Source organism: Chiloscyllium punctatum, chromosome 9 (genome assembly GCF_047496795.1).
Source record: "Chiloscyllium punctatum isolate Juve2018m chromosome 9, sChiPun1.3, whole genome shotgun sequence".
Lineage (NCBI taxonomy): Eukaryota > Metazoa > Chordata > Chondrichthyes > Orectolobiformes > Hemiscylliidae > Chiloscyllium > Chiloscyllium punctatum.
The window spans coordinates 30,416,691-30,437,211 of record NC_092747.1 but is presented as its reverse complement, the minus strand read 5'-3'; the positions used below and the strand labels follow the sequence as shown (position 1 = coordinate 30,437,211).

Here is a 20,521-nt window from a genome sequence, read left to right as displayed (position 1 = left end):
TGTATCCTCTGCATTATGTTTCTTAGTGTATGTTTTTAATGTGATAATGTGGACCTCCTGATTATCCAGAATATTTGATCAACCAGCACCCTCCTGGTCTCATAGGTGCTGGTTAATAAAAAGTTTGCTGTATATCATTCAGTCCCTCACCAAACTGTGTTGTGTTCCTCATTAAATACCCACCTACTTGTCTCTTCTAATGAGTTGTAGAATCTGACTGTCCGTGAGTAATCCATTTTGCGCATTCCCCACACTCAGTAAATGGCTTAGAGGGTGTGTCTGAAGAAGTTTCAATGTAAACAATTGATTTACTTGAGGCAATATCAAGGAAAGTACCTTTGTGGTAAAATTCCTACCACCTTTCTGTGACTGACCAGCAAGTGTCCATTCTTCAGCTAAAGATTTACAGAAGGATTTGTAGTGAAAGTATTAGGAAAGGATTTGGGCAATTTAACATGGATTTCGCCTTAGCAAAACCACTAAATTTTGTGAACCTATCAAACACGATGAACAAAAATAAAAAAATTAATCATTTTAACAGTAGTACATGTGTGTATTACCTAAACAAAGAAAACAAATTCTGCAGAGCAATAAAATTCAGCAGTAATCAAACTGTTCTTGAGGCAATGCTGCCCCCATTTTTAGACTTTTACAAAAAGCTAAATACTTAACCTATTGTACTTAATTTAATTTTTTTTATCTCTTCAGGTTTTAAACCTTGTGCAGTCCTACGTAACTCTGCGGGTGCCTCTTTATGTCTCCTACGTTTTCCATTCCCCAGTGGGTGTTGGTGGCTGGCAGCACTTTGACCTGCAATCAGAGCTTCGTTTGACTTTTGTATACGACACTGCCATCTTGTGGAGGGATGGAATTGGCAGCCCACCAGAGGCTGAATTGCAGGGTTAGTGATTGCTAGAGATTACTTCACCATTTCCAGTTCTTACTGTCAGCAAGTTCAGTTCGGTGGGGATTGAGTTCATCGGGAAAACCTCCAATCACTAATTTACTTCTGCAATTGTAAGTCAATTTTGTAAAATCCACCCATTAGTAAGGCTTTGTACAGAGAGAAAGAAAATCACACCATGCTCTTAGAGTCATAGAGCTGTACAGCATCGAAACAGACCCTTCGATCCAACTTGTCCATGCCAACCAAATATCCTAAATTAATCTAATCTAGTCCCATTCACCAGCATTTGCCATCTCCCTCCAAACATTTCCTGTTCATACAACCATCTAGATGTCTTTTAAATGTTAAAATTGTATCAACCTCCACCACTTCCTCTTGCAGCTAGTTCCACACGTGCATCACCCTCTGTCCATTAGGTCCCTTTTGAACCTTTCCCCTCTCATCTTACACTTATGCCCTCTACTTTCGGATTCCTTCACTTTGGGGAAAAGACCTTGGCTATTCTTTCGATCCATGTCCCTCATGATTTTCTAAACCTCTATAAGGTCACCCCTCAGCCTCTGATGCTCCAGGGAAAACATCCTCAGCCTGTTCAGCCTCTCCCTATAGCTCAAATCCTCCAAACCTGGCAACATCCTTGTAAAACCTTTCTGAACCCCTTCAAGTTTCACCAACATTCTTCCAATAATGGGAAGACCAGAATTGAATGCAGTATTCCAGAAGTGGCCTAACCAATGTCCTGTACAGCTGCAACATGACCTCCCAACTCCTACACTTAATGCACTGACCAGTAAAGGCAAGCGTAACAAACACCTTCTTCACTATCCTGTGTACTTTGGACTCTACTTTCAATGAACTGTGAACCTGCACTCCAAGGTCTCTTTGTCCAGCAATTCTCCCCAGGACCTTACTATTAAGTACTTAAGTCCTGCCCAGATTTGCTTTTCCAAAATACAGCACCTCACATTTCTCCAAATTAAACTCCACTTGCCATTCCTTGACCCCATTGGCCCATGTGATCAAGATCCCGCTGTACTCTGTCCACTACACCTCCAATTTTAGTGTCATCTGCAAACTTACTAACCAAATCTCCTATGTTCACATCCAAATCATTTACTTAAATGACAAAAAGCAGTGGACCGAGCACCAATCCTTATGGCACATCGCCGGTTGAGACCTCCAGGATGAAAAGCAATCCTCCACCACCATCCTTTGTTTCCTGCAAGCCAGTTCTGTATCCAAGTGGCGAGTTCTCCCTGTATTCCATGTGATCTAACCTTGCTAACCAGTCTACCATGAGGAACCTTGTGTATGAGTCTAAACATAGTATGAAGTATAAGGACTTTCCCATTACTCAGGACATGTCTATTTGCAGTGCTAGTTTTTTTCTGGAATAGGTCACCAGTATTGCCAGAGCTATAGCTTGAAGCTTATCACTCCACAACAAGATTGAGTGACTGGGCAATTTTCCCACTCTTCTCACCTGCTGTTGATATATTGGCAGGATTCACGGGTTGCTATTTCAACCTGTTTCGGCCATGTTTTGAACAAACTTGCTGTGGCCATCAAGTGCTGGAGTTGGTTTCAAACACAGAGGGATTGGCTCGGAGGCCAGGGTGCTACCCACTTTTCCACAAGACCTTCCTGTCCTGTTATCAGGGACAGAGTACAGGGCACACAGAATATCTTAAGGGAATTGGGTAGAGTGAATATAGATTTGTGAAAAGGGAATCACACTTGGCAAATCTGTTTCAAATTGTTTCAGGTTGTACATTGGAGATTGGTAAGGAAACACTAGTGGATATCATGTGTTTAGGTTTAAAAAAAGCATGTTACACACGAAGTTACCGCACAAAGTTAATGTTCATGGAATTGTGGGTATCACTGTTGGTTGGAGACCCCATTGGTGTCTTGAGGCTTCACAAAATGGGAAACCTACGAGTGACCAAAGCTATCTGACCATCATAATTGAAAGAAGACCTCCGCATCCATCCCTTCTCCCACCTTGACCTATCACCTTCATCTCCTCCCCCACTCACCCATTGTACTCTATGCTACTCTCTCCCCACCCCCACCCTCCTCAAGCTTATCTCTCCATGCTTCAGGCTCACTGCCTTTATTCCTGATGAAGGGCTTTTGCCCGAAACGTCGATTTCGCTGCTCGTTGGATGCTGCCTGAACTGCTGTGCTCTTCCAGCACCACTAATCCAGTATTTGGTTTTCAGCATCTGCAGTCATTGTTTTTACCTTGTTTTTTTTCCTCCGGGTGCTCCTGTTTCCTCCCACAATCCAAAGATGTGCAAATCGGGTGAATTAGCCATGCTAAATTGCCTATAGTGTTCAGGGCTGTGTAGGTTAGGTGCATTAGTCAGGGGTAAATGTAGAGTAATGGGGAATGGGTCTGTGTTTAGCATTAACATTGCACCTTTCTGAAAAATCTCTCCTAGTTTAATTTCCTCTCTACATACAAAGTAGATGTGCTAGATAGAAAATGTTTGACTTATCTAAAGAAGCTCATTTCCAACATGGTCCAACAGATCATATACCTAAATTGAGGGGTGAGGATTTTCCTCAAATAACTGCTGTCTGTTGATATGGAGAGCTAGAATGATATGTAGAGCTTGAGTGGGTTTACCCCATTGTATTTTCATTGTCTGAGTTCATCTTCACGACAATACATCTCACACTACATTAGATGATGTTAAAAATCACACAACACCAGTCCAACAGGTTTATTTGAACACATAAGCTTTCACAGCACTCAGAAAGCTTGTACTTCCAAATAGACCTATTGGACTATAACCTGGTGTTCTGTGATTGTTGACTTTGTCCAACCCAGTCCAACACCCGCACCTCCACATCATGGCTTACAATCAGATGACATTAAGGAAGGTTCACACTGTTAGTTCTGAATATCAATGGTCACTATTTCAGATTTTTGCCCAAGTTAATAAACATGGCTGTGTGTGTACCCATAGGTGCTCTTTACCCAACCAGCATGCGGATCAATAGTGAAGGACGTCTGGTGGTGAATTTCCGTACGGATGCACGATTCCGGGGTCTCTTTGTTATGTCACATGCTGGTGAGTGAGTTTCTTTTGTATCATCACTCGGTTTCCTTTCAACACTTTCCTTCTTCTCTCCTGAAGACCCCTCACATCTGTTTCACATGGTAAGTCTTTAAGATAGAAAGGGAGATACAAACCCAGCAAGAACTTCCTTAGGAAAACTGGACAACTGGGTTAAATGAGAAAGAATTGCAGGAATATAGAGAAGGTGGAGAAGTCTCCGACTGACTTATTGTTCTCTGAAAAGCCTAGATAGGTTCACTGAATGTTTCCTTTTGGGTTTTAGTATTCTGTGATTTTAAATACTGTTCCATGTGCATACGTGTAACTGTAACTTGTACTACAGGGTTGTTCAACTGATCATGTGCCTAAGTTGAACAATGAGGATGTTAGTCAAATAACAGGAGTCTGTTGATATGGAGAGGCACAAAAGGTTTACACCATTGACTGAATTCACCTTCACATCAGCACACCTCAGTGTTCACCACATGACGTTATGATAGGTTTGAGCTGTCAGTTCGAGATATTAATGTTCACAATAAATGTTGATAGACTTGTAGCTATTTGACTGCTTATAATAGTGTTTTTGAGATGCCCTAAAATCATCTGTCCTTTCCAGCATCACCACTGAGCTCCATGGTTATGTCAGCTGATCATCCAGGATTGACCTTTACCCTCAGTTTAGTGCGGACTGAGCCAACGTACAATCATCCTGAGCAACAGTGGAGTTTCACTTCAGATTTTGCTGTAAGTTTTATCAATTTAAACTGAGAGGAATTATTGATGAACCAGTTGATCACAGTATTTTATGACTTAGCAAGATCAGATGAAAATCAGGATTCTTAAATATGACCTGTTCAGTGGGAGATGCAGGAATGGGTAGTTTGTAATAAGCTTGTCTGGAGTATTGGTTTGGCCTCAACTGGAGTGTTATCATCATTCTTTAGCACCACGTTTCAGGAAAGGTGTGCCTGTTAGGAGTCTGTTAAGAGGGCGGCATAATAGCTCAATGGTTAGCACTGCTCCTTAATAGCGCTTCGGACCCGAGTTTGATTCTCCCTGTATCTGTGTGGGTTTCCTCCAGATGCTCCGGTTTCCTCCCACAGATGTACAGGTTAGATGGATTGGCTATGGCGAATGCAGGGTTACAGGCATAGGGTAAGAGGGTGGTTCTTGGTGGGATGCTGTTTGGAGGGTTGGTGTGGACTTGATGGGCCAATTGACCTGCATCCATGCTGGAGAAAATCAATGAATTAGCTGTTAAACAGCTGCAAGGTGCTTGATGCTCCAATGAGCAGGGTTTCCTTCCACCACCCCTGATGTGTTCGTCAGTGGGGGAGGGCAAAGAATGAGTAACCCCATAAAATTCAGCTCAAGAACTTGACCACATCGGTTATGCTTTCACTGCCCAGTTTTGAATGCTGCGTTACCAGGGGTAGCATCTTTCAAGTGGACTGTTAAACACAAACTCTCGTTTCCTCTAACAGTCGTCCAGGTAGAAATAAAAGGACCCATGGCATTATTTAGAGAACACAGCATTTTTTTTTCCTGGTGTCTTAATCAACATCAGGGCAGTAGATAAAGCAGTTTCAAAAATATATGGGATACTCGTCCTTAGTAAACAATGCACAGAATACAAGAGCAAGGAGATTATTATGGAACTGTGTGAAACACTGGATAGGCCACACCTGACATAATGTGTGTATAGTTCTGGTCACCACATTATTGGAAGGATGTGATTGTAACTGACAGGGTGCAGAGGTGATTGATCAGGGCGCTGTCAGGGCTGGTGGGTCTCAGCAATGAGGAAGGATTGAATAGGCTATTAGTATGATCACTAACCATGAAATCAAATTTTAAAAGACATGTAAAAGGTCACCATAATCTGTCAAAAATCCAGAAAGATATGATATTCTGTGTTGAGGTAATTATTTATAAATATAGGATTAATTACCTGATGTGATCTGGGTATATTTTCTCTGGTTTCAGTTAATCTCTTGCTTGTCCTAGGTCCGTGATTACTCAGGAACGTATACTGTGAAGCTTATTCCTTGCGTCTCTGCTCCGAGCCAGGAGTATACCATCCCAATCGTGTGCAATCCAAGGGAGCCAATAACCTTTGACCTTGACATCAGGTTTCAGCAGGTATGAGATTATTAAAAAACTCAAATGAGCCTCTCTTCCTTGCCTGTGAACTCCCCCATTCCTCTCAGTTGCGTGGGAAGGCAATATTCGTGTGATGAAAGTAGCAACACTGCAATTCAGGGAACTTTCTCACTGAAATGCATATCATTTCCATGTTGGTGCACTGGTGAGACCACATCTGGAGTACTATGTACATTATTGTTCCTGTAGCAGTTCAGTGAAGGTTTTCTAGACTTATGCCTGGAATGGGCAGATTGCCGATGAAGAGAGGCCAGACAAACCTGTATTCCCAGGAGTTCAGAAGAGTCAGAAGTGTCTTAATCGATACATACAAGTTTCTGAGGGGACTTGAATGGACGAATGTCAAAAGGATGTTTCTTCTTGTGGGAAAACCTAGAACTAGGGGGAATAATTTAAAAGTAAGTGACTGCCCATTAAAGAAAAAGATAAGGAGGCATCTCTGAGGTGTTTAGGTTCTTGATTACCAAGGGGATAAAAAATTATCGGGATCTAGGTGTGTAGAGTTAGGGTTAAAATCAAATCAACTATGATTTTGTTGAATGGCATACCAGGCTTGGCAGGCCAATTAGCCTAACTTTGTTCCTTCTTCATTTGTTCATTTGAGGATGAGGAAATTAGTATGGGTGGGAAATTCATTACTCTTCATTACTCACACTGCCTGGGCTTCACTGTGGTGATGTCAGATTTCCCACTCCATCCACTTGGCTCCAAAATCATAAGAATCTCATAAATGAAATTCAAGAAATAATAATGGTTCCACCAGGTCCACTTCCTGCCTGATCCCTATATGTTTTAAATTCATGACTTTCAAGAACATAAACCATGTATCTGCCCTTTCCTTCTCCATGGTTTTTATCACACATTTCTGGACACTTTCTGTGTTTTTTATTTTGCATCTGGTGCCTTTCTGACCATACCACATGCAGGTTACATCAGCCAGAAGTCCAGCTTATCCATACTTGTTTGTCGATTCTATCTCCAGAACCTCCTCCAGTCTTACAAGTTTTTAAGGTCTCGGGACTCCTCTAATTCTGGAATTTTGCAGTTTTATTTGCTCCATTATTGGCAGTTATGCAAGGCAGTAAAGATCCGAAAAGGTTAATACTGAGGAGCACCTGAAGCACTACCATCATTTGGGCTTGGTGGGTAACACCGAGAATCTCAAAGGACTAAGATCTACATCGTCTCTAATAATGTCTGACAAATCAGTGTAACTTGTACATAATTGCTATCATGCAATAACCTATATCTTATTTAAAACAAGAGTCTCATCTCATGAGCCGACCAAATGGTTTTCCTGTCCTGCACAAGACAAAGTAAGCCGTGTAGATCCCTGGCATGAAAGAGGTTGATATTAGCAAATCTACCTTGTAGTTAGCAATGTACAGAGAGCTTATATAACATGATGAGCAGGGGTAAGAATTGCAAATGCATAGAAACTTCACACGAAGTTCTGGAGTTCTCTCTAAATATCTCTCCTCCACCTTTAGAGAGCCTACCTCAGTAGCTTTTGATAGTTATTTCTTTCTGTTGCTTGGTGTTACAACAGGAGGTCAAACCCCTCTGCTAATTAAAACTAAAACACCAGATAAGCTTGCCTCACCTGTAATCAGCTAGAAGTGTGAGTGAGTAAAAAAGAACCTTTGATTTCCACTGTTCAAAGAATAAAAAGATTTATTTTTCTAACTCGTAACAGTGAGCATTAATCAAAAACTAGTAACAAAACCGAGCCCCCTTTTTCTTCTTAACTAATCACTATCTAACCCCAACTCTATAAAATGCTGCTCCCGTAACACAATTATAAAACGTTAAATCAACTTAACCTCCCTAGGTCCATACAGCCTCTTATGCTCTCTTCCTTCTGGGCTTCCAAATCGCTGTCTTCTCCATGTGTCATCTTCTTACTTTTCATTGTTTTTGCCAAGAGAGGTGATTGTGCCTTCTCAGAGATTTCTTTTTGAGAGCCCCTTTCAAATGGCGTGCTCTCCGGTTCGATTGGTTAGCTCTCTTCAATTTTCAAAATGCACTTTTTGCATCCCGAAGACTTGTACTCTTTCATTGGTCTGATGTTGTCAATACAATCACAATTCTGATTCAGTTGTTTTCTTTTGGTATCCTGGTCATAATTTAAATTAATTGGTTAAATTCAAAGCTGGTTACCTTAACATTAAAACACAACCCCAAGCCAACAGTTACATATTATCAATTCTCAGCACTCGATGCTGCAGTCAGCTAGTCACAGACACACGTGATGTCAAAAATCACTCAGCTCAGAAAAGCACTTTCTGTCTTAAAGGGCTATATATACTTTTTGACTTTGTAATACTTGGTGTCAAAATTATTCATTAATTCATATTTTTAATCAACCTATTCATGTGCAATGACACACCTCTGAACAGGTGGGATTTGAACTCAGGCCTCCTTGCTCACCACCACTATGCACAAGAGCCTTCAAATTATTTGTTGATACCAATCTAGCAGTAGGAACTCTTGTAGAGATGTCCTGGGACTGAGATGATTGACTTCCAACAACCATCTTTTTTTCATTTAGGAGTGACTCTAACATTAGAGAGTTTTCCCCCAATTCCATTGACTTCGGTGTTGCCTTGGCTGTTTGATGCTGCTTAATCCTAAAGATGCTTTGATGTCAAGGGCAGTTACACTCACCTCACCTCTCAAGTTCACATCTTGTTTGTCTACGACGGAATTAATGTGTAATGAGGTCAAGAGCTAAGTGGCCCAGGCATAATCCAAGCTTAGTTTCAGTGGACAGGTTAAAGCTTGTTGGCACTGTCTTTGGAGGCTGATGTGTTGGGATTTGGCCTGTATTTTGTGGGCATGATGTACCTGGGTGATTTTTCACAATGATCGGTTAATTGCCAGGATTGTAACTGTACTCGAACAGCTTGGCTTGTGACACAGCTACTCCATTGTTATCAGGGTGGTATCCAGTGCTTTCAGCAATTTCATGTGAACTGAATCAACTTGTTTGAAGAGTTGGAGTGGGGGTGGGTTCCTCAGGATAAGACTGAACTGGACAGGTACTTTTGGCTAAAGATAGTAGCATTCAGCTTTGTCGTTTGCGCTGATGTGTTAGGCTCCCCAGTCGTTCAGGATGAGGATATGTGTGAAACCTCCTCCTTTTGTTAGTGCTTCACCCTGCAGCATCATTCACGACTGAATGCAGCAGGAGTACATGGCTTACATCAGATCCTTTGGTTACTGTAGTGGTTGGAACCAGGTGGATCTGGTTGACTATGAGATCCTTGATTGGGGTTGTTAACCTGAGCCAATTAGAAAAGCCCTGGCTGACCAATATTAACAGGAGATTAGAATCTCCTCAGTTCAGGGGATTGACTCTAAGCTGGCTGGCCACAGCACAGTGCCCAGATAAATAAATAAAATTTGACTTAGTGATGGTATATCAGTCTTTGTGCAGCTAATTCAGTTACCTTGTTGTTCTTGTACCTTGAGTTTTCCATCCATACTACATCCGAGGTGGGGTTTGTGCAAGGCGGTTAATGAGCAATTGAACAGCTAATATACATGTGCTGTAGAGCTATTGGTATCTATTATGGGCATGAATCAAAGTACTCTTTCCATTTCCATCAAGTTTGGAATTCATCCATCATTATTGTTGCAAACTATGATTTGACTTATTGACTTTATCTGCTGCTTCCAGGTGAGTGATCCAGTTGCTGCTGAGTTCAGCCTGAATACTCAAATGTTCCTGTTAAATAGAAAGGGTCTCTGGCTGTCAGACGGCTCTATGGGATTTGGAGAAGGCAGTGATGTCGCTTTCACTGAAGGTATGGAAGTCTGGCCATTTACTGGTTTCTTGACAGAGAAAAGAAACATGCTGTTTAGTAATCAAGTCCTCATACACAACCTAAAAGGCTGGGCATCCTGAAATCCATTCAAAGGCAGCAGTTGTTTCTCTTGAAATTTGAGGACAGCTTGTATTGCTGTGCGAGGACTCCAGAGAGAAGCCTTGACAATCCCTCTTCCCAAACATTCTCTCCCTGTCCCCACACTGGCTCGCTCTCTCTCTCTCAACCCCCATTCCATTAGTGGTTAAGCGTCAAATTTTCTGTATAGAAAGTGCAGTTAGCCAATGGGGACAGGACAGAAAGCATATCTGCCCATCTTACATAAATCAGGTGCTCTTCTCTAGACCCCTCAATGAGATCAAGCCAAGTGAGCCCTGACAAGTGCCAGTTGCCAATTCTGATATCTACCAGAATCAGTTCACAAGAGCAGTGAATCTGCTGTGAAATTTGTATAAAGATATATGGTCGCTGGTGTCATCCCAGTGACATAATATATAATAATTTGCAACAGTTTTGCACTTTTATGCTGTTGAGAGTCCTTCCAACAACAAGAATGTTTTGGAAGACTGTTCCACTGGAAACACTGTCCCTAGTTTACCTGAGAAACAAATTACCAGCATTATGATGTGCTGTATTGTCCTATGGAATCTGTCTCCTGTCTAATTATTCAGCAGTACACACTATTGTGAAACAAAGTGTGGTGTCAAGATGAAGCTAGGGAAGGTCAGAGCATGCCCCTACAGCATTTGCGGTAATTAATTGCTGCTTTAGATAGATAGAGGCCTGAAAATGAGGTGATTTGCTCATTAGGAAATTTCACAGGAAGTGGAATGATATGCATACCTAAATAGCAAAAGAGTACTTTTCTGGGAAGGGAAATAGTTTGGTAATACGATACAAAGTTTCATCAGATTCCTAACTGAAATTTATTTTCCCCGCAGGATCAGTTGTCTATGGACGTGTGATGGTGGATCCTGTGCAGAACCTGGGAGACTCTTTCCATTGTAGTATTGAGAAGGTGTTTCTGTGTACAGGAGCTGATGGTTATGTGCCCAAGTACAACCCAATAAACAGTGAATATGGCTGCCTGGCCGACTCATCTTCTCTCTTATACAGGTTCAAAATCCTGGTAAGTCAATTATTTCAGATGGCTCAAAATGCTCCTCATTGTAAGTGTGCCCAGTAGAATACAGCTATGAATTTTCTGGGAGGAGTAAGAAGAAGATTGCTGAGTAAAATGTTGAGAGAGAAAAGGTGAATTTATGCATGTTAACTAAGGTGCCTTTACTGCTAATCTGTTAAACATCATTGCTATTGCTCTGCTTGGAAACCATTGTTTTATTGTTGGAAACAGTTCTCTGGGCTGCCTTTAATACAAATTATCAACCTCCTCAAATGTGGCTTGAGTATTTTTATTTTCAGTGATGTACTTTAACTTTTACTTTTCTGAACAGGATAAGGCTCAGCCTGAGACACAGGATCCGTATTTTGGAAATGTCGCATTCAATGCTAAACTTGCAATAGATGACACTGAAGCAATTCCACTTTCCAGACAGCCTGGATCTGATGGCTTTCGAATTGACTCCTCCCCACTCTTCCAGGTAGGAAACTCATGTTTGTTGCCTTTATTTACACAAACAGTACCTTTCTTGACTTGCTGGCTGGAAGGCACATGCTGTGCTATCAGCACAAGGATTATCAGGTGCAGTTACAACAAATCAGATATTGTGGCATCATTGTTTCATCACTTTTGGTATTTTTAGGACTGAGACATATTTTATGTCTAAAAGCTATTAGTTGACTTTTGCTGAGGAAGCAACAATTACATCACCAGCAGGGGCCAAAAGCAGGGGATGACCCCACTTCTGTAGGCAGAGAATGTCCGATCTGGATATTTTTGGTGGCAGCCTATTAAGTGACTAGAACCAGGGCTGCTTCCCCTATTAAGGGTGGCAGTCTGTCCCAAGAGCTGCCAGCTCAGTTAGAGAGCTGGCATTCACACAACACAATAACACAAAGTAAACCTTCAGGTAACTCCACAGAGTAACATTCGCACCAGACAGGTTCCAGGTAATGACCATCTCCAGCAAGAGAGAACCAAAGCCTTGCCCCATGACATTCAGTGACATTACAATCACTGAATCACCCCCCTTATTAACATCCTGGGGACGTTACCATTGATCAGAAACTGAACTGCATATAAAACTACTGCGACTACAAACACAATTCAGATGCTAGCAATCCTACTGTAAGTAATTCACCTCCTGACATCCCGTTTGTCGAAATGAGTGTAGTTTCAACAACACTTAAGAAGCTTGACACCATCCTGGACAAAGCAGCTCACTTTATTGGCACCACATCCAAAAACATTCACACTCTCCATCACCAATGCTTAGTAGCAGCAGTGTGTACCATCTACATGATGTAATGCAGAAATTTACCAAAGTTCCTTAGACAGAACTTTCCAAACCCATAACTATTTCCATCCAGAAGGACAAGAGAAACAGCAACATAGGAACACTATCATCTGCAAGTTCCCCTCCAGGCCACTCACTATCCTGATTTCAAATATATTACCATCCCTTCAATGTCACTGGATCGAAATCCTGGCATTCCCTCCCGAAAGATCAGCTCCAGTGAATGGACTGTATCAGTTCAAGAAGGGAGCTCACTACCAGTTTTTTAAGGGCAGTAGGGATGAGCAGTAAGTGCAGACCTAGCCAGTGGCACACACCCCATTAAGAATAACAAAATCATACAAAACACACTGCAGGGGGAGGGGGGAGGGGGGTCCTGTTGATGCGAATTCAGCCAAGGCCTTCAAAACTGAGTAGATTCATTATCTGAAGAGAAAAGGATTTTGGGGTCCACAGGGAAAAGGTGGGAGAATGGGGCGAGGTGTGTTGTTCTTGCACAGAACTGGGCATATACATAATGGCCTAATTGTGTTCTGAGGCATTTTTTGAGATACATCAGCTCCCTCTTATTAGGAGATTTTCTTTTAAATACTGTACAACCTTGTTCTGAATAATGAATCCTATTACTTTGCTAATTACCAATGTAACTACTTTGTCAGTAGCTAGCTAAACTTTCAATTATTTCTGATCGCTTTTATTAGACCCAGCGAAAAAAATTATCTTTAACCAAACTTTTTTTCTGGGCTTCATTTAATGTACTCAATCCATTCAGTGGTCAAACAAAGCAATGGTAATTAATTTACTAATGCTAGTGCCCGACACCTCCAAAAGTGTTTATTTTCTGCGGGGAATTCATTGGTGTACTTTTTAGGCATTTATAATAAATTTTCCACCGAAGCATCCTTCACATGACAATGGTTTATGTTCGTAGTAGATTGTCACAGTGGAGTATGTTTGAATTTTAATTAGTTAATGTTTAAATTGCAACCTGAATTGTCAACCTTAAATGTCTTTGTGCACTGTAATATCCATAGACAGACAGTTGTTGAGAAAGCCCTTTGGAAAATACAATGGCAGGTTCATCAATTTGTTGGTGTTTCTGTTCGAGTCTGAGTTACTAGCCACTAAAGGTCTCTGAATATACTAGCCACCCATCCCACTGACCGCTTTCCAACACCTGATCTGTGGCCTTCTAATTTACAGTGCTTCAGGTACAGATCAGGTTCCTTCAAATGTTTTGAGGGATTTGCCTTAACCACAAACCAAACTGTGAGTTCCAGGCACCCTTTGGGTAAAGACACATTTTCTCATGTCTCCTCTTATCTAAACCTGTGCCCCCTTTGACCTCTCCAGGAGGGAAGCAGTTGCATTAATTTCCATCCTATCCAAGCCCCTCATTATTTTATACACCTCAATTAAGTGACTGTTTGCTTACCTTAGAACAAAGGAGGGTAATGTTAGCCTATTCAATCTTTCCATATGGCTGCAATTCTCAAGCCCTGGCCACTTTCTTGTAAGTCTTGTCTGTATTCTGTCTTGAGCAATATGTCCTTTCTGTACTTTGGTGACCAAACTGTCCACACAATTCCAGCTGTAGCCTAAACCAGTGTCTGATATAGTTCCAGCATTGCATCCAGTGAAAAGGCAGGAAACGAGTTGATGGTCAACAGATCACTATGATTTTGTTAAACAGTCCAGCAAACTTGATGGGCTGAATGTTTCGACATCTATTGGTCCAATGATCCTTATATATCATAAATAGCAAGAACCTAATATTAAACCCCACAGAAAATTACTGGAAACCAGTTTCCATTTGCAAAAACACTGTCGACTGTTACACATTGTTTGCTGTTACTGGACCCAATTCATCAGATTCCCCTGTATTCCTTAGGTTTTGCTATTTCTGACAAGTTTGTCATGTGGGACTCTGTCAAATGCCTTACTAAACCCATGTGGGCCGCAGCCACTACACTCACTTCATCGCTTTTTTTGGGTTTTTTTGCTCAAACAATTCAATCACATTAGTAAGATATGGCTTTCCCTTAACAAAGTCATGACGCTTAATGCGTGCCTTTCTAAGTGACAGCTAATTCTATCTCTACGTAGTGATTTCAAGTCGAGAGTGTGGTGCTAGAAAAGCACAGCTGGTCAGGCAGCATCTGAGAAACAAGAGTATCCATGTTTCAGGCAAAAACCCTTCATGAGGAATCCTCAGATGCTGCCTGACATGCTGTGCTTTTCCAGCACCACACACTTGACTTTGATCTCCAGCATCTGCAGTCCTCACTTCTTCCTAGTGATTTCAAGCAATTTGCCCACCACTGAGGTTAGACCGATGAGTCTATAATTATTTGGCCTATCCCTTGCATTCTTTTTGAATCATGATACAACATTTGCAGACATCCCACCTCTGCTACCTCATTGAAAAATGTTCATCACAACATCCACTATTTCCTCTCTGGCTTCCTTTAACAGCCTATTCTATTGTAAAAGATAAATCTATTTTAAAATTATGTTCTCTGATGTGAAATAAAATGGTTAATGGCATCTTTATTTGATCTGTATTTTTAAATGCTTAGATTGCTGCACTGAAGTCTGAATCATCATGTTATATTTCATCTGTAGGTTGCTGCTGGTCGTGAGTGGTATATTCATGCCATTTACACCGTGCGCTCTAGGGACACCGCTAGCAGAGGCATTGGAAAGAGAAGTGTGGAATATCATATTCTTTCACATTCTGGAAATGTGAGCTCCATTGGGCATTCACGCCAGCGACGATCAGTTAAAGAAGCTCCTCTACTGGCTGAGGACATTGGCATCGAGAACAACAGAGGAACCAACATTCAGCATATTGCCTTGGACCGCAGCAACAAGAAAAAGGTTGTCGAGGAAGAGATCTACCCTGAAGGAGCTGTTGCTAGATCACCAAATGACCGAGGTGACAAAATTGGCAACGTTCCCATTATTGGAGGCTTTGCAGCTTTAATCCTCGCTATTTGTGTCGTCATTATCATTGTCATCCTGTTGAAGCGCAGAAAACAATCAGATAAGGGAGCATACAAGAAATCATCCAGAGTCCAGACCATGACTGCACAGAATTATCACAGCGACAGTTCTGAGGTTTGATCAACATCAAGTTCTAACTCAGCCAACTCCAGAGTGCCTCAGAGGACTTGAACTGTGCCTTATTACAAAGACCAGAATGTTATTTATCCAATTACTGTAGTCACTTGACTCCAGCTGTACTTGAATGTTTGGTTTTGGAACCCATGCAACATCACATTCATAGAAATTAGGTCATGGGTCTCAATTGTCATCTTTGCACAGAATTCAGCAAGTGACCTAAAATGCACTGTCCATCGAGAGGCACTGCACAGACTGCATCACATATGTCAGGGGAGGAGGGGTGGGGCAGCCAAGGGTTATGTGTGAGGGGAATCCACTATTTTTTAAATTGCTTTCCCTGATCAGGATTAAAAGACGACTGTATCTAAAGGTGCTATTAGTCCTTTCCTATTGTAAAGGAGATTTATTAACTTATGTAGATGATGTAAAGACTGGAGGTGCAGTAGTTAGAAGACTCAATAAATCAATTTTTTTATGTTCTGTTTGTTTCTAGCTTGTAAATGAGTAAGTCAGCATTTTGTAGAAGAATATTGCAGCGCAGACAAATGCACTGGAAGACTAACCAGTCATGGAATAGCAAAATAGTTCCGAGGGAAGTGCCTTATAATCTTTGCATCTCCTGATAAACCTTTATAAATACAAAAAAAAATCACCTAGAGATTGTTTTGTTCATTTGGGAATACTGAGGTGCTTTAGCTTGCACACCCTGTGGTCTGTAAGTTATCCACATGGTGCTTTCTTGTTTTGTATCTTTATTTAAAATTCTTGGGCAGGTTCAGTTTATTCATTTCATGTGTCACGTTATGCTCTGATCAGCAAAAAAGTATATTTACTGCATGTGTACTGCTGTCACTAAGTGTTACCTTGTGCTGCATGAGGGAATAGCAGATGGTGGGTGCGTAAATGTTTAGCGGACTTGTTGTAACTGTCCTTGGTGGCCAAGGATGTGCCTTCCTTAAAATTAAAAAAAAGTCACCAAATCACTTTTTGTTTCCATAATGGCAAGTGAAGTTAACTTCTGTAAGACTTCCTCACTAGGTCTGCTCTGATCTACGGAATAACTGTAGACCAAGGCCAGGTAATCTCTGCACTGATGCAAGAGTAGACCTAATAATTAGGTCTTCGGTAATTGTGTGTGGCTTCATACAATGTTGTCGTTCTGACTACTTAGTGCAGTGATACTATCATGTCATAGGAAAAAAAAATCACAATGAAGCGAGTGGTATTTGATATTTTCTGTTTCAGTTAATTCATCACTTCAATTTAGTTCTGTCACCACTAATTCATCTATAACTACCAGTACTTTATTTTCATGTTTTAAATCTCAAATCATCTCTCCAGAAACAATCCCCCTTGGATCTAGATTTAAACTGTTTTTCTTTACACTTTGAGTGGATGTAATATGAAGTTCACGTACAAAGTGTTATATTTTATTGAGATCCTATTGACAACAGCATACTGGCTACTTAGTTTTGTGTGTGCCTGCAGTGTAGTCATGGTTATTTCATTATAGAATGTGTAGCGACAAATTTTACGACAAAAATGCTTCAAAATACTCAACTGATTGTAACAGTGGACTATATGAACACTGTAGGTGCTTTATGTATAAACTATAGAAAATCCTGAAATAATTCACTGTTCACTTGACTTTTTTTATTTCTGCCTTGTTATGCACCATTAGTTCATTTCATTTTGTTTTAAGTAAGGTTTTAAATCTGTCATTGTAATTCTTTATGTATGATACCAACTCTCATTTGAAGTAGGAAAACCATGCATTCTATGGAAATAGAATTTATCCATTAAGCATAAAAGGGTAATTTGGTTATTCTACACATTTTGCTGCACTCTTAGCAACATCTCTTGTCTGTTGTGTTTGGAAATTTGTTTGCAAATCCAATTATTCCATTGTGGGACACTGATATTTAAAGCAAGATTATTTAATTTTGCTTTCCTGGGAAGTAGTCAGTATTAAACTTATTGGCTGCATATTGTAACTATTTGTAACACATCAGCAAGTATAAAGTTGGCAAAAATCATTTTGAGGAATAATGTAAAAAGCGGCAGCTAAAAATTATAATTTTAACCCTTCCTTTCTTTTTTAGGAATGTGTCATATTGCATTCAAATAAAATATTCTTTCTCCTACTTGTAATAAATAAAGTTGATTTTACAAGAGCATGTTCTATTTTTTCCTCAGTCCATGCTACATTTCCTTTTTGTTTTCTATGTATTGAGTTCTTGTAAACTGGAATTTCAGTGCTTATAAGGTCTATTTTAACTATGTCATTCAAAGGAAGATTATCAAAAGTCAAAAGTCACCATTGTAGTGCCAATTACAAAGGAAGTATGGAACTTGCTTTAATGTACTCCCAGTAAGCTTGTTCCTGTTCACCCTTGCAAGAGTGTTGAAAGGAGAAGTTATTAACAGACCCTTTGTTTGGCCTTGCCAATTCCACATGTAGTATTGATTTATTGAATATACAATGAACGCAAGTCCTGACACAAACTTAATGATCACTTTTCTCATGAGTGAACTTAGTCAAGATAATAATCCCTATGTATTAAATTCTTAACACTGCCATCTATGTTTGGCTGGAATTTCCTCAGACCTATACCTACTCTACTACAATTTGGTTGGAAATGCAGTTGAATGCTCACTGCAGTGGAGTTAACACAGCACTTTCAGTGAAGGAGTAGACATGAAGAATTCCTGGCTCATGATTTTCTTATTGTCAGTTTGTAAGTAACAACTCATTTGGCTAAAGAAAGCAACAAATCCCTTTGCTTTTTGTTATTCATCTCCTGGTGCCAAAATGGATGCCTTTTTGGAGGTGAGCTTTTGAAGAGCAACTTGGAGATGAGGACGTAAGTTCACTTGGTTAATTTTTAGCTGCAAAGCCGACCCTTTAGGATTAGTGAAGAGTTTCCAGGGTTTGACAATTATTCTTCTTGACACTGATGTGTCATAGAGATGTACAGCATGGAAGCAGACCCTTTGGTCGAACTCGTCCATGCCGGCCAGTTATCCTGACCTAATCTTGTCCCATTTGCCAGCACTTGGCCCATATCCCTCTGAACCCTTCCTATACCTATCCAGATGTCTTTTAAGTGTTGTAATTGTACCAACCCCCACCACTTCCTCTGACAACTCATTCTGCACACGTACCACCCTCTGCCTGAAAATGCCACTGAGGTCCATTTTGAATTTTTTTCCCTCTCACCCTAGAGCTATGCCATCCAGTTCTGGTCTCCCCCTCCCCAGGGGAAAGACCTTGTCTATTTATCCTATCCATGCCCCTCATGATTTTACAAACCTCTATAAGGTCACCCCTCAGCCTCTGATGCTCCAGGGAAAACAGCCCCAGCCTATTCAGCCTCTCCCTATAGCTCAAATCTTCCACCCCTGCAAACATCTTCATAAATCCTTTCTGAACCCTTTCAAATTTCACAACATACGTTGAATAAAAATTAATGTTTCCACTCCGATGACAAAGAAAATTAAAAAGAAAGGCTAATTGACTGGCACTCGAGAAACGCTTGATTGAGTGCGAAAAAATTTGTTCAAAGTTCCAATCGATATTGGAATGTGTTGTCCTGCAAGGATGGCTGTCTTGGGTGACCAGTTGAGGGAGCATGAAGAAGGAGCAGGATATGAAGGTATTTCTAGGAATGCATTCATCCGGAGTTTGCAACCCAAGCAAAATAATGTTTAATTGCCTTATGGCAAGGCACTCATATTGTCACAAAGGGCGAGTCAGAAAATTTTTACAGCATGAAAAGATGCATTTCAGCACATTGTGTCCACGCCAGTCATCAAATGTCCATCTATTCTACTCCCATTTTCAGGCACTTGGCCTTTAGTCTTATATGCTATGGCATTTCAAATGCTCATCTAAATATTTTTTGATAGAACCCACCTCTCCCACTTTTTCAGGCAGTCACTTCTAGATATCAACAGTCCTTTGAGTAAAATGTTTTCCTATCTACCCTGTCTATGCCCCTTAGAACTTTGTACACCTCAATTAGAATTTTTTCTCTGTTCGAAGGAAAGCAGCTATAGCCTATCAAATCTCTCTTCTTAGCTAAGTTGCTCCAGCCCCGGCAACATCCTGGTGAATCTCTTCTACACTATAGTTCATAAGACCATAAGACATAGGAGTGGAAGTAAGGCCATTCGGCCCATCGAGTCCACTCCGCCATTCAATCATGGCTGATGCGCATTTCAGCTCCACTTACCAGCATTCTCCCCGTAGCCCTTAATTCCTCTAGACAACAAGAACCTATCAATCTCGGCCTTGAAGACATTTAGCGTCCCGGCTTCCGTGGCAATGAATTCCACAGGCCCACCACTCTCTGGCTGAAGAAATATCTCCACATTTCTGTTCTGAAATGACCCCCTCTAATTCTAAGGCTGTGTCCACGGGTCCTAGTCTCCTCGCCTATTCAATACCTTGACTAATAAAGGTCAAAACTCAAATGACACCAGGTTATAGTCCAACAGGTTTATTTGATATTGCAAGCTTTTGGAGCTCCATTCCTTCCTCAGTTGCAGTATGATAGAGAGGTATAAAATATAGTACTTATAGGCAAAAAGTTAACAACTTTAAAACAAGCTGTCATTGTTGAATTCTTTAATCGGTTAGGAGGTAGACTGCTGATTAAAATGCAAAATCCGGATTCCTTTCAAGTCTTTGTCCCTAGACAATTAAAGATTTTATCAATGTGCAAGAGGTGATAACTCATGTTAGACAATGCACTTTAGGAGTGAGGACCCCGCTTTGAATCTACGTTTTAATGTGCGGTCTAATAAAGGCAAGTATCCCATATGTTTTCTTAATCACTTTATCTGCCTGTCCTTCTGCCTCCAAGGATCTGTGGACATGCACATCAGGGTCCCTCTGATTCTTTGTACTTCCTAGGGTTCTATCATTCAATGTGTACTCCCTTGGCTTTTTAGTCCTTGTAAAATGCACCACCTCACACTTTTCTGGATTAAAATGCACTTGTC

General features: G+C 40.8%; 1 protein-coding gene across 1 annotated transcript in view; it reads left to right on the top strand.

Annotated features, from left to right (window-relative positions):
* Nucleotides 1-17,688, top strand: part of LOC140481260 (FRAS1-related extracellular matrix protein 2-like) — a 234,766-nt gene extending 217,078 nt beyond the window's left edge. The window contains exons 17-24 of the mRNA XM_072577166.1: nucleotides 709-901; nucleotides 3,886-3,990; nucleotides 4,595-4,722; nucleotides 5,986-6,120; nucleotides 9,824-9,950; nucleotides 10,913-11,100; nucleotides 11,426-11,572; nucleotides 15,014-17,688. Of these exons, the coding sequence (XP_072433267.1) occupies nucleotides 709-901; nucleotides 3,886-3,990; nucleotides 4,595-4,722; nucleotides 5,986-6,120; nucleotides 9,824-9,950; nucleotides 10,913-11,100; nucleotides 11,426-11,572; nucleotides 15,014-15,514 (1,524 nt within the window). The 3' untranslated portion in view covers nucleotides 15,515-17,688. The remainder of the gene's footprint in view (nucleotides 1-708; nucleotides 902-3,885; nucleotides 3,991-4,594; nucleotides 4,723-5,985; nucleotides 6,121-9,823; nucleotides 9,951-10,912; nucleotides 11,101-11,425; nucleotides 11,573-15,013) is intronic.
* The last annotated feature ends 2,833 nt before the right edge of the window (nucleotides 17,689-20,521 follow it).